The following is a 14,347-nucleotide window of genomic DNA, read 5'->3' as shown; positions in this document are numbered from 1 at the left end:
CTTACCTGATGTGTATGTTTCCGTATCTTGTTAAATTTTTTGATTTTGTAGCAGTTTTAAAATTGGTGTTTGCACTAGCTCCACTGCTAAAATAGCTGGCACTTGTACGCGGCAATCGATGATTTACGTTTCCAAATCCTGATAGGGTTCGCGATGCACCACTAGCGGTAGTAGCGTGTGCGTATTTATAAGAAAAGTGTATAAAGTAATAACACGTTACTGCCAGCGCCATTCGGCTGATCTTTTTTCGAATTGCTGCCATGACTTTAACCTATTTTAGTATCTACCTGTTTATGTAGATTTGCTTGGAACTGATCCCAAACAGCTTCTGTTTAATCGCACAATGTAAACATTTTTTTATTTTGTGGATTTCTTACATGAATCCTTAACTTTATATAATATTGAAATAAAATATTTATTTTGCAATATTTTACTGTAAAATTTTGATTTTATTGCAACAGACGATCGCGACAGTGAAACTTCTAGGGTTTTGTTATAGAAATTTATTACTAGTGGAACCAATAATCAACCACAAGCAACTATTATCCAACATGCCCAGAAACACACCACAGTGATAGATACTTTGGAACTTGTTTACTCTGTTTAAAAGTGAGAGTTGCTTTTGGGTTTATACACCCAAGCAGGCTACAGATAGACGTGAACTTATTTTGTTGTATCAAATAAATAGCGTATAAATAATTTGAAAATTATTAACAACTGCCGAAAGGAGAATCCACCGAGTTTGTTATTTAAAGAGCGTATATAATACATAACTTCTATTCAAAAATAATAATTTTAAATAGCCCTATTATGACTAAAATTTACACAAAAATCTTTTTCACATATATGAATTACACTAAATACATTGGAATCTAAATTCTTTTGTAGTATTTAGTAAGTATGTAAAGATGTATTTAATTGGAAATGTAAGTTTGACAATTGCTTATTTATACGCAAATTTCGATACTATTTGTATGTGTCTCAACACTCATCTGGTTCAGATGTGTATATTACCCTTTTTATTTCAAATATGAAACATAATTTTATTTTTAAATATCGAAATAAATTTATCGGCAATAATTGAATTTTTTTAATATTTAAATTTATCATTTTCAAACATTAAACAAAACCGTCGAATCGAAATTTTGTTTCATCCGAGAGGAAAGCTGATCCTAATATTCAGTTAGCCTAGTGGCTAATAATTTTTTTTTATTCACTCTTTCACAATTTAAACCTTAATGTTTATGGTGATGGGCACGGCACGGTCAAAGCCTTGCATAGTGTTAATGGTAAATTCCATAAATTCCGATTCCCACCAGAACTTTAGCATAATTTAACTTGGTTTTAAAATTATAGACACCCGGAAGTTCCTTCCATATGAAGTATGTTTAGATTGTGGTTAATAAATAATTAAATTCATATAAGAAAGAAAACTACGCCAAGTTTAATAAAATATGTAGGTTTATTTCTTATGTCTAAAAACATTAAAAAAAACAACAAAAAGCATCTGTAGACATATATGTATTTAAAACAAGTGAGAACGCACATGTCGAGTTCCCCGACTGTCACATACCCGTTACTCTGCTAGTGAAAGTGCGAACAAGGAATTAGAATGTGTATGCTTATTCTCGACCTTTATTGTTCCTGAAATCTCGACGTTCATACGGATCGTGATCAAGAATATAAGGTATGCGGAATGAACTACGAACACGTGTTGTAATACAAATAGCTAATTTATTTCAAGTCAGAGCAACTTATATATTGTATATGTTTTTTATTACACTTTAAGCTATGTATATTAAAAACAAGAGAGAACGCTATAGTCGAGTTCCCCGACTATCTGATACCCGTTACTCAGCTAGTGTAAGTGCGAAGGACAGTTTTTGGCGGTTTGTGGGCGTTAGAGTGGGCGTGGCCAAAAGTTTTTTGGCGAATAGATAGAAATTTACAAAACTAATACAAAAATGAAAAAATATCAAAACATTTTTCAAGAGTGTGGGCGTGGCAGCTTTTGGCGGTTTGTGGGCGTTAGAGTGGGCGTGGCAAAAAGTTTTTTCTGCAAATCGATAGAACTTTTCAAGACCAATACAAAAATGAAAAAATATTAAAACATTTTTTAAAAGTGTGTGCGTGGCAGTTTTGGGCGGTTTGTGGGCGTTAGAGTGGGCGTGGCAAAAATTTTTTTTGCAAATCGGTAGAAAATTACAAGACCAATACAAAAATGAAAAAATATTAAAACATTTTTCAAAAGTGTGGGCGTTGCAGTTTTGGGCGGTTTGTGGGCGTTAGAGTGGGCGTGGCAGCATGATTCGACAAACTTGCGCTGCGTCTATGTCCCTGGAGTCTGTATGCCTAATCTCAACTTTCTAGCTTTTGTAGTTTCTGAGATCTCGACGTTCATACGGACAGACAGACGGACAGACGGACAGACGGACGGACAGACGGACATGGCCAAATCGACTCGGCTATTGATCCTGATCAAGAATATATATACTTTATATGGTCGGAAACGCTTCCTTCTCCCTGTTACATACTTTTCAACGAATCTAGTATACCCTTTTACTCTACGAGTAACGGGTATAAAAATAGCGAGCAGCTTTCAGGTACCTTTCGCATAGCCTCCTGAATTTTCTTAGTATCCATTTAAGCAAGCATTTTTTTTATTTTTTATATTAAACAGTCTATGCTTTTCGGCTTATAATCCTTGCTGTAAACATTTCTCTTCAAATTTGCCCAAAACTTTTCAATTGGCCTTAGCTGAGGCACATTTAGAGGATTTTGCGCCTTAGGCACAAACTCAATGCTCAAATGGTCAAGAGCCTCCAGTGTTGTTTTAGCATAACGCCAAATCGGCCCAAAACACTGTATTATCATTTGCATGATATTTATTAATAATTTTTTTTAACGACTGGAAGACATTTGTCCATATAATTTTGCGCACTCACCGCTAACCCTGCCATAAAAAACACTGGATCGCTTATTCCACGTTCGCTAATGGCTAGCCACAGTAAAATCTTTTAAGGAAACTTTGTTTTTGTAATTTGAGTAACACTATCTGGTGGATGAGTATTAGGAAGCTTACAGTAGTGTTTTGGAGTCCATTCATGGCCCTCCATTGTGAAATATGTATCACCATCCATTATGCAAACCTTTAAACTACTTGCAGATTTATTTCGTATGTCTAAAAACATAAAAAAAAAACAAGAGAGAACGCTATAGTCGAGTTCCCCGACTATCTGATACCCGTTACACAGATAGTGAAAGTGCGAAGGAGAGACTTTAACACTGACAGTTTTTGCTGGTTTGTGGGCGTTATAGTGGGCGTGGCAGAAAGTTTTTTGGCAATTCGATAGAAATTTACAAGACCAATACGAAAATGAAAAAATATTAAAACATTTTTCAAAAGTGTGGGCGTAGCAGCTTTGGGCGGTTTGTGGGCGTTAGAGTGGGCGTGGGAAAAACTTTTTTGGCAAATCGATAGAAATTTACAAGACCAATACAAAAATGAATAAATATCAAAACATTTTTCAAAAGTGTGGGCGTAGCAGCTTTGGGCGGTTTGTGGGCATAAGAGTGGGCGTGGCAAAAAGTTTTTTCGCAAATCGATAGAAAATTACAAGACTAATACAAAAATGAAAACATATCAAAACATTTTTCAAAAGTGTGGGCGTGGCACTTTTTTGGCAATTCGATAGAAATTTACAAGACCAATACGAAAATGAAAAAATATCAAAACATTTTTCAAAAGTGTGGGCGTAGCAGCTTTGGGCGGTTTGTGGGCGTTAGAGTGGGCGTGGGAAAAAGTTTTTTGGCAAATCGATAGAAATTTACAAGACCAATACAAAAATGAATAAATATCAAAACATTTTTCAAAAGTGTGGGCGTAGCAGCTTTGGGCGGTTTGTGGGCATAAGAGTGGGCGTGGCAAAAAGTTTTTTCGCAAATCGATAGAAAATTACAAGACTAATACAAAAATGAAAAAATATCAAAACATTTTTCAAAAGTGTGGGCGTGGCAGTTTTTTGGCAAATCGATAGAAAATTACAAGACCAATACAAAAATGAAAAAATATCAAAACATTTTTCAAAAGTGTGGGCGTGGCAGTTTTGGGCGGTTTGTGGGCGTTAGAGTGGGCGTGGCAACATGAATAGACAAAGTTGCGCTGCGTCTATGTCTCTGGAGTCTGTACGCTTAAGCTCAACTTTCTAGCTTTTGTAGTTCCTGAGATCACAGCGTTCATACGGACGGACAGACAGACGGACAGACGGACATGGTCATATCGACTCGGTCCTGATCAAGAATATATATACTTTATATTGTCGGAAATGCTTCCTTCTGCCTGTTACATACTTTTCAACGAATCTAGTATACCCTTTTACTCTACGAGTAACGGGTATAATAACACAGACATAAAAAAACACCTTAAAGCTGAACTTGCGACAAAAAAGAAAGAAAACATAATAAACTCCAGTTAATGCGCAGTGGTTGCGCCCATAGGCCAAAAATAAAAAAATAAATGTTTTCAAATATTTAAGAAAAGTAACCAGATCGTCTCTAAAATGTCCAAATATTTGTATGGTAAAACCGTTTTGTTAACTTTAACGGGACATTCTAAAAATATAGTGTAAAGAAGAAACACTGTTCATTTTTGCAGCACTGCGGAGTTTTGATTGTTTTTCGTCGCAACAAAAGTGAATTTCAAAGTGCTCAAACGTACGATTGATAGGTCCCATTTGAATTATTTAAAATGAATTTTAAATTTCAAGTATTAACTTTATTAAATTCTAATTGTGAAATTAATTGAATTGATTTATCATATTTGGTGAATTTTTGATGGATTATACCTTTTTTGTGTATTATGTGAACGTCAGTTTAAGTAAACTTTTAGATATATTGCCCCCCGATCACCAACTTAATGAGTGCTATCACTGTAATTGTCAATTTTTTAGGGAAATAAAATCGTAAGTCTAGCTGCAAATATTTGCAAACATACGTGTAAACAATAATATACTAAAGCTGTCTTGCAGTCCTTCAAGGTCAAGTTTTCGCCGTATTTTGCTGCTTGTCCTACGTTACGCGTTAAAAAAAAAGTGTTTTTAAAAAAGAATCATTTAATATTACAAATAATGGTATTTAATGTAACTTTTTGCAGTTTTAGAGTTTCTGACGTGTTGTTTTTAGTAAATTAAGTGATTACGAAACCTGTGACTTTTTAAGAATTAAATGTTAAGTGAACTCATTTTTCACTTAGAGTTTTAAAAGTGATGGGCACCTGATAACACGTTGAAATTAATTTAAAAATATTGGTCTATGTTTATAGATAATGTTTTAAAAAATTACAGCTGCAGAACTGTGCAGATGGCTGAGTTATCTTACACAAAATAATGAACACATAATTGTACATTCATAATTGAAAATGCTCTCATATCGAGCGGCGAGTTGTCAGAGGATTACTGATGTATTTTACCGTCTATTAATAACTTCAGATCCTTTAGGAACGGGACAGCGAAAATTGCCACCTAAACGCAAATCAATTTTAAATAAATCTGTTTTCAATTTGTTATTGTAACATTATTATATACGTCTTTATTACAACTTTTGCTTTATATCTAAATGCGAAAACGATATTCCTTAGTATCTGTAAGTATTTTTTGTAGTTCTTAATATATATTTTATCCTTTTGTTGCATTTTTTCTTTATAAAATTAAAACATTTACATTTATAATCATTGAAATGGTACCAATCATTACCTTAACAAACCCGACAAAATTGGACCAGACTCGACCAAGTAAAAATAATTCGACTTCTACTGGGACACACAAATATAACCCACCAACCCTACCCAAATTCAATACCAATTTATCTGTGAATCTCAATAAACCATATATCCCTCCTACAAACCAAAACAAGAGAGAACGCTATAGTCGAGTTCCCCGACTATCTGATACCCGTTACTCAGCTAGTGTAAGTGCGAAGGACAGTTTAGTTTTACAAGACTAATACAAAAATGAAAAAATATCAAAACATTTTTCAAAAGTGTGGGCGTGGCAGCTTTGGGCGGTTTGTGGGCGTGGCAAAAGGTTTTTTTGCAAATCGTTAGAAATTTTTAAGACCAATACAAAAATGAAAAAATATTAAATTATTTTTCAAAAGTGTGGGCGTGGCAGTTTTGGGCGGTTTGTGGGCGTTAGAGTGGGCGTGGCAAAAAGTTGTTTTGCAAATCGATAGAAATTTACAAGACCAATACAAAAATGAAAAAATATTAAAACATTTTTCAAAAGTGTGGGCGTCGCAGTTTTGGGCGGTTTGTGGGCGTTAGAGTGCGCGTGGCAGCATGATTCGACAAACTTGCGCTGCGTCTATGTCCCTGGAGTCTGTATACTTAATCTCAACTTTCTAGCTTTTGTAGTTCCTGAGATCTCGACGTTCATACGGACAGACAGACGGACAGACGGACAGACGGACATGGCCAAATCGACTCGGCTATTGATCCTGATCAAGAATATATATACCTTATATGGTCGGAAACGCTTCCTTCTGCCTGTTACATACTTTTCAACGAATCTAGTATACCCTTTTACTCTAGAGTGGGCGTGGCCAAAAGTTTTTATAGTATAGATAGAAATTTCCAAGACTAATACAAAAATGAAAAAATATCAAAACATTTTTCAAAAGTGTGGGCGTGGCAGCTTTGGCATCAAGAATATATATACTTTATATGGTCGGAAACGCTTCCTTCTGCCTGTTACATACTTTTCAACGAATCTAGTACACCCTTTTACTCTACGAGTAACGGGTATAATCAACAAAAAGCATATGTAGACATAAATTGCACATGTCGAGTTCCCCTACTATTTATAGTAAGCGTACGCAGCCGAAGTTTAATATTCTCTCTCTGGGCATCTGAAACTTTAGGAACAGGTTTTTTTAGAACATTCCATCACTCCCAATTCTTGAATGTACTTTTTTATTGTTTTGTCGCTAACATTGTATTTCTTGGCAAGCGCACGATACGATTTTGCTGTGCGACCCAGAACTTCAGCCTTTAATTTGGCTCTAACTTGAGACTGCTGTAATGGACACTTTTTTCAGGACCCGGGGCTCTATCCATTTTTTTTTCACTCTGAACATCTGAATTAACTTTATAAATAAAAGTTTTTTTGAAGTCCATAGCCGAAAAGTAATAAAAAATTGAATTTTTTTGCTGATTTGGGTTATTTACACAATATGTGCAAATCAAATTTTGACGCTCTGCTGTGCTCAGAGACATTACCACGACTACTGATTTTCTTGAAAACTAATATTGATTTCGTTGCAAGCTGGAATAGTACCGTTAATTGCCATGTGTTCTGTTCTTCTCCGTAAATTCTTAGAAATTCTTGCGAACATGTTTAATGTTTTTCGTATTTTATTCCGCTCACCTTATATACTTTATATGGTCGGAAACGCTTCCTTCTACGTATTACATACTTTTCAACCAATCTAGTATATCCTTTTACTCTACGAGTAACGGGTATAAATATGGTATCATTTAAGAGCTGCAAACACCTGGAATTAAAATTGAAGTTAACTCTTACAACTGTGTCAACACTTAAGTTTTACACTACCCAGCAGTACCATACATAAACTATTATGTATCACTAAGTAGGATTTATAATAACCGCCATATTACCGCTCAATTCGTTCAAAAACTAGCGATGATATAAACATTAATGATTCATCCATATTAACTGACAATTCATCACCGTTTAAAATTAAATTTTATTTTCCATTTCTTTTTCTTTAGAACTTTAGCTGTCTTCTTATGACATCACGCCGAGATCTCAGGAACTATAGAAGCTAGAGAATTGAGATTAGGCAAAGTTTCCAAAAACGAAGCGCAAGTTTGTTGACCCATGTTGCCACGCCCACTCAAATGCCCACAAACCGCCCAAACTTTTGAAAAATGTTGTTGATATTTTTTCACATTTTTGTAAGTCTTGTAAATTGCCACGCCCATTCTAACACCCCCAAAACGCCAAAAACTGTCAGAGTGTAACTTTCTCTTCGCGCTTCCACCAGCTGAGTAACGGGTATCAGATAGTTGGGGAACTCGACTATGGCGTTCTCTCTTGTTTTTTTTTCTACCTCCACTAGAATGTTTCTATTGTAAGGAGGACCCTTACCTTAACCGAAAAAATCACAAAAAATTACACCGAAGATACAGCGAAGGGTGAGTGAAAAAATCAAAAATACAATCAATATTACAATGATTGCCCTAATGGCAACTTACAGGGAAGATAATAAGAACAGAAAGAATGGTAAATCTAGAGACGAATTCGTGGGTAGGAAGGGCACAATCCATTTTGAATGACTACAATATCATTCGGAACAAACCCCTGCACAGGGCAATCGTAATGTTCATAGACAGAAAATTGACGGAAAACGTTGACATGGCATTAGTATCTTATAATGTTCAAGACGACGACTGGGACGAGATTAAACGAGAGCTTACACTACGCAAACAAAAGGGATTTAACCACGCTCGAACACGAGCTAGGTATGCTAACCCAGGGAGCTAACACTTAAAGTGCATTCTATTTGCAAGTCAACAATCTATTTTTATTAATAATGAACAATCTAACGAATAGCAACCGACCCCCAGAGCTTCGTAGGTGCCATGATCGAGATCTACAAGAATAAGGCACAGCATTTGTTCATCCAGGGCGTTAGCGACGACTGTTTTAGATTATTAATGTTCAGCAAGCCTCATAATTTTCAGAGGTTCGTTTCTCAGGGATCGGGCAGTAAAAGATATTTTAATGGCCCTAATTCCTCAGAAAAAGATCAGAGAGTGCTGTTTCAGATAGAGGTGACACCAAAATCTGCAACCTTAAACTCTCATGAAAATGACCAACAACACCCTTCCGTACCTTATTATGAACAAGCTTGCGACAATGGCGGGGGCTACAACGAAGATGTCCCCTTCTTCGTACTTCCACAACTGCATTTATTCGACGACATCATAGGAGACGATACGCTGTAAAAGCAATGTAGCTACACGTACGTATCCTATCGATATACAATTACCTCTTTTGGCAAAAGAATCACCGAATGTCTGCCCGCTGCTTGATGCAGAACACTTACGCACTATAGACCAAACGCTAAACTCTCTTATATACGAATATTCTAGTATCTTTGAACGTGAGAGCTGAGACTCGTACCAGGACAGAAAATCCTATCTATACGAAAAGCTATCTCTACCTCGCGCCTATGAGGGGCAGAGTTGAAAGACAGATAGATGAACTTTTGAACGAAGGTATCATAAGGGCTTCGAAAGGCCCATCAAATTCCCCGATTTGGGGGAAACCTAAACCGAACGGAAAAAACAATGCCGTATGGTGGTCGATTTCAAGCGTCTTAACACGGTGACAAGATTAGACACGTTCCCGATACTGGACATTAATAACACTTTGGCTAGTCTCGGTGGAACTAAGTACTTCACCACGCTTGATTTAAAGTCAGGATTCCATTAAATTCATATCAAGGAATCAAACATCAATCACATAGGGAAAATATGTTACGTCTTCATTGACAATATTATTGTCTTTAGCAAAGACTACGAGAGTCATTAGGCGCAGTTTTCAAAAAATTAAAGAAGGGACTTGAAGTGTCTGGAAAAGACACAATTTCTCGCAAAACAGGTCGAATTTCTTGGTAACATAATAAACCTTGAAGGCATCAGGGAGGACAAAAAACAAAATAGGACCGCCTGCAAATGTCAAAGAATTAAGAAGCTTTCTTGGTATGACGTCTTATTACAGGAAATGTATTCGAGTATACGCCAAAGTCGCTTAATCTTACACGGGGCGAACTTACAAAAGTAAAGTCTAGCCAATCGAAACAAGTTCCAATAGAACTTGATGAGACAGCTTTGCAAGCATTTGATAACCTTAAAACTACATTTTCCTCTTCTGAAGTTTTGATGTTCCTAGATTTCAAGAAACCTTTTCATCTGAAAACGGTTCTTAATCAAGAAAGCAAGATTACAAGATTCATCACATCTGATACTTCACGTCGTAACACCCATAAACGTATTATATTTAGGAATCAATTAGTATTCGATCTAGAACAGCAAGAATACTCATGCGTATACCCCCACAAGGGGTGTATAGGTCACCTGATCCTTTCAAACTGAACGACCATTCCAGTTTAGTTACTTCTTTACAGAAGTTCCTTAAACCATTAATAATTATTGGCGTTAAAATTTCAGAAACAAACTTACAAACATTGCAATCTGTTTGCTTTGACAATTTTAAACTCTACAAAATTTTAAATAACGCAAAGATTGGTTGTTAATATATCAGATAAGGACAAAATATGCGAATTAATCGAAAAAGGACATCGCAGGGCTCATAGAGGTCCCAAAGAGGTAAGAGTGCAGAGTGCAAACATTTTACTTGCCAGAAATGTCAAGCACAATTCATGCCAATGTTGCAAGACCTTCAAAAACGCGCGCCACCCCAACAAACCTGCCCTTCAATAAATAATAATTCACATTGACGTGTTCACATTGGAGAAAAAATTTATCTCAGCTGCATCGACAAATTTACTACATTTTCTAAACTAAACTCTAAGCAATTCACTACTTCACAGTTCCTAAAATAATATTCTCCGATAATAAGGTTTTCTTTCTCAAACCATTCTTAAATATCTTCGGTCGTTGCAAATACAACTGTACAACACCCTACACAGAAAAGAGAGGTCAACGGTCAGATTTCACTCTACCTTCTTAGAGTTCCACCGTTGGCAAAGGGACGAACATCCTACTTTCAAGAGTTAAGAGCTAGTTTCTATATCTGTTGACAGATACAACAATTCTATTCACTCAGTGACAAACAAAAAACCTGTGTATATTTTTTTCGACCGGACAGCTAGAATTAACTACCAGGGTTTATCTGATTTCAAACATTAACACAATGTTATGGAAGACGTAAGGGGACTCATCGAACATAACCAAAAGCTAGCTAAAGCCAATCACAATAAAGGTAAAAAAGAACCAGTTGATTACAATCGAAACGATAAAATCTTCGTAGCCAACAAACAAATTAAAACAAAGGAAAGTCCGAAATTCAAAGCTAAAGAGGTACCGGAAGTAATGATACTGTTAAAACTAGGTCCGGTAAAATTTTTCATCAGTCGCACATAAGGAACTAACAAAAAAAAATACAAAACAAATAAAACAAAAAACGTCCATGCGTTTTACCCATTGAAGCTAGTTTAAAAACATTTTTCACAATAGAACAGAAAAACACATTAAATTTAAAAACACAAACAAAAAACATACAAAAAAAATTTTTACGAAAAACATACAAAAACACTTTTATAAAAAAACATATAGTATAATTAAATATAACCTAAGAAAACACACTTACAACATAGAAGCACTAAAAACAAGAAATAAATTTAAAAAAAACACTAAAACACGAAACATATAAAAACAAAAAAGCATTATACAAAATCAACAATAAAAATGTTTCAAATCACATTAAGTATCACATAAAAAAAGAACACTACAGTATATACAAATTTTTTCTTGTAATTTTGGAATTTGCTCACGTGCTGGGAGCTGTTAGCATCTACAAATACGGTGGCCTCCTTGTGGTGGTTTCCTTGCAACATTTTTGTCGTGGACTTGGAAAGGATGCGGCAACTAACGGATGAAATCACTAAAGAGGCAGCTATGTTGACGGACAATAGGATAGAGCCAATGGTGGGTCACTACCTAAGGGATGCGGGGGAAGGAATCAACCGGATAACAATTGTACCAAGAAGGAGACCACGTTCCATAGATTGGATAGGCGCAGCTTGGAAATGGGTAGCCGGATCCCTGGATGCAGCTCATTGGAACGCAATTCTAAGCTCACGAGATACGGCTTCTAAGAACAACGACCAACAGCTAAGGATTAACTCCAGAATCTTTGACTTGACCCATGAGTCAATTCAACGAATTAAGAACATCGTTATGAAAATAAATACCGTTGATGATCTTATCAGAGGTGGACAACCTGCCGTACCAGAACACTATCGCCATAGAATTTGCTCAACCATCGATCGTCACCAACGGAACCGTGTTGTATATCGTAGCGTTTCCAAAAGTGACGGACAGAATTTACCTGATCCAATTTATCTGATCCACATCTACCCAATGGTCGAGGAGGGAAAACAAATAATACAATACAAATAAAACAATACATCAAACTTGCTACTGCGTTGGCTACTTTTAAACTTGGCCGAGGAAGTTTGGGCATTCCAGTCTGGAACGGCGAGCCAAGTTCATCAAGGAACATTGAAGACCTTTAAATTAAGAATCTAAAATATTGCAATAAAGAATCAACCCACGGAACTGAAGCTTGATTTATTTGAGAATGGAATATATAGTCTTCATGCAATTCGCAACTTAGCAAAATGTCGTGTTAAATGGATCGGCTAAGGCGTGACCAAATGGGTCGCGCTAACTTATATATATATATGTCGGAGCATATTTTTGCATGTGTTAGTGTATGGGTATGCTTTAAGTGCATTTCATCTAATGGAAATATTGCATCAGCCTCTATTTGCGCAGTTATTGGTCGTCTGAATTTTGTAGTTTTGGGAAAAACCGTTATAGCGCGGCGCCACCGTGTTGTCGCTGACGCCGAGTGTGGTTCGATGGTAAGCACGTAGAAGATGTGTGCGACACAAGTCAGTTGTGCGTTGAACTTCAGTGCGCTCGAAACTCACTGCGCTAACATTATGGCGGACAAAGACGAAAGTGTATCTTTGACATCAAAAGTGGGATCTCCCTTGCTATCTGATATGTCTATGGCGCACAATAGCGCTTTTGCTACACACAAATCAAATTTTTGATGACAACGGATATCGTATTCGACAGGTGATAGTTCAAAATGGTTGAATCCAAAAAATGATTCAAATCGGTTCAGTATTTTAGAAGTTTCACGTGGTCCAAGTTGAACCTTTTTGGGTTGCAAAAACAGAAGGTATTTTTTGTAGAAAATTGGGACTTTGCGGTCGATTTTTAGGTAAAATATGTAACCGACTGGCTCGCTTATGGTCTCTATGGAAAGGGTCATTAAATCTCTGTAGAGATTAGAATAAATGTAAAAAAAAGGTAGAATAAATGTATTATATTTATTGCAAGAGCAGAAATACCTGTTTTACCGAAGTACTAATTTTCACATATTTTTCAACTTAATAATAATAAAGCGATTCCGTACCATTCCCTGGTTTTGGAGTATGAGGTGTTGTTCTTGAATATGTTCTTTATCATAATCAAAAGAGATCGGCTTCCCCCATGTCCGACCCCGAATTTCCTAGGCAAAAGATACTTTCTAAAAATTGAATGTTCCCAAAAACATTAATTTTTGAGTATAAAATCTACTATTTATCACACCATACTGAATGACCACTTAAAAAATAACTTGGGCCGAATTTAATGAACTTTTCTTTCAGCGTTTTGCCGGTGCGGAAACTCCAGCGGCTATGTTTTTGTCAATGCTGGCAGATTGTCCGACTGCCGGTGAATGCCTTTTCAATTATGCTAGTCGCATGATGACGTTACGAAATGGCGTGATCTGAATGTGGAAGAAATTGCAGCTTCTGTAACGCTTGCTAAGATGGCACATGTGGATAGCAGATTGCAGAGATTGACCAGAAGTGAATTGCAAACGGAACTTAAAGCATTTACCTCTACAAAAGGAAGAAACCCCTGGAAGAAAAAGCAGCTACGTCTGAAATAAAGCGTCATAAACTTTCAACAATAAGATGTCATTTCTGTTCTAGGCCACAAGATGATCGATGTAGAACTAAACAGCAGCAAAATCTTTCACCTGGTGCTAAGAACAGCAACGACAGGAGCGCAGTTGGTCACCATCAAAAATTGGATGTAACCTGTTTTAATCAAAGAAAGAAAAAGGCACGCATCAGGTGAAATGGCTGGAGCTTTGTGAAGTTGTTGAACCCAAGTGCCAGATGGTTCATCAGTGCGAGACATTTCCAATAACTTTTGACTCTGGAGCGGAATGTTCTTTAATTAAACAAAAGTAATAAATTTGTTGGTAAAAGAATTATCAATGTAGTGTTGTTGAAAGGTATTGGCAATGGTAGTGTTTGTAGCACATTTCAAATAATTAGCAACGTAAAAATTAACAACTATTGTATTGAGATATTGTTTCATGTTTTGGACGATGTGAATTTAAGAAATTATATCATTATTGGTCGAGAAGTGTTGTTCTCAGGATTTAATGTAGTATCATCACTTGGCCATTTTGAAATCGTCAGTTCAAAAACTGTAAACTATTGTTCAAAT

At 36.2% G+C, this 14,347-nt stretch overlaps 1 protein-coding gene and 1 long non-coding RNA gene across 4 annotated transcripts in view; one reads left to right on the top strand and one right to left on the bottom strand.

Moving 5' to 3' along the window:
• LOC26535340 (angiopoietin-2) overlaps positions 1–565 on the bottom strand; it is a 193,271-nt gene extending 192,706 nt beyond the window's left edge. Inside the window, exon 1 of one of the 2 annotated variants that reach the window (XM_039371516.1) lies at positions 6–565. In XM_039371516.1, coding sequence (XP_039227450.1) covers positions 6–262 — 257 coding nt within the window. In that variant the 5' untranslated portion in view covers positions 263–565. The remainder of the gene's footprint in view (positions 1–5) is intronic. The other variant, XM_039371515.1, reaches the window with a different exon arrangement.
• Positions 566–684: 119 nt separating this feature from the next.
• On the top strand, positions 685–14,105 carry LOC120320814. Of its 2 annotated transcripts, none has more exons than XR_005560386.1 (2): positions 685–894; positions 13,492–14,105. It is a non-coding gene; the product is annotated as an uncharacterized LOC120320814 (long non-coding RNA). The 2 variants fall into 2 exon arrangements; XR_005560385.2 differs by lacking the exon at positions 685–894 and adding an exon at positions 6,691–12,913.
• The last annotated feature ends 242 nt before the right edge of the window (positions 14,106–14,347 follow it).

The sequence above is a fragment of the Drosophila yakuba genome, chromosome 2L, assembly GCF_016746365.2.
Source record: "Drosophila yakuba strain Tai18E2 chromosome 2L, Prin_Dyak_Tai18E2_2.1, whole genome shotgun sequence".
Lineage (NCBI taxonomy): Eukaryota > Metazoa > Arthropoda > Insecta > Diptera > Drosophilidae > Drosophila > Drosophila yakuba.
Note: the sequence above shows the minus strand (reverse complement) of the source record. Positions and strands in the feature narration are given on the sequence as shown.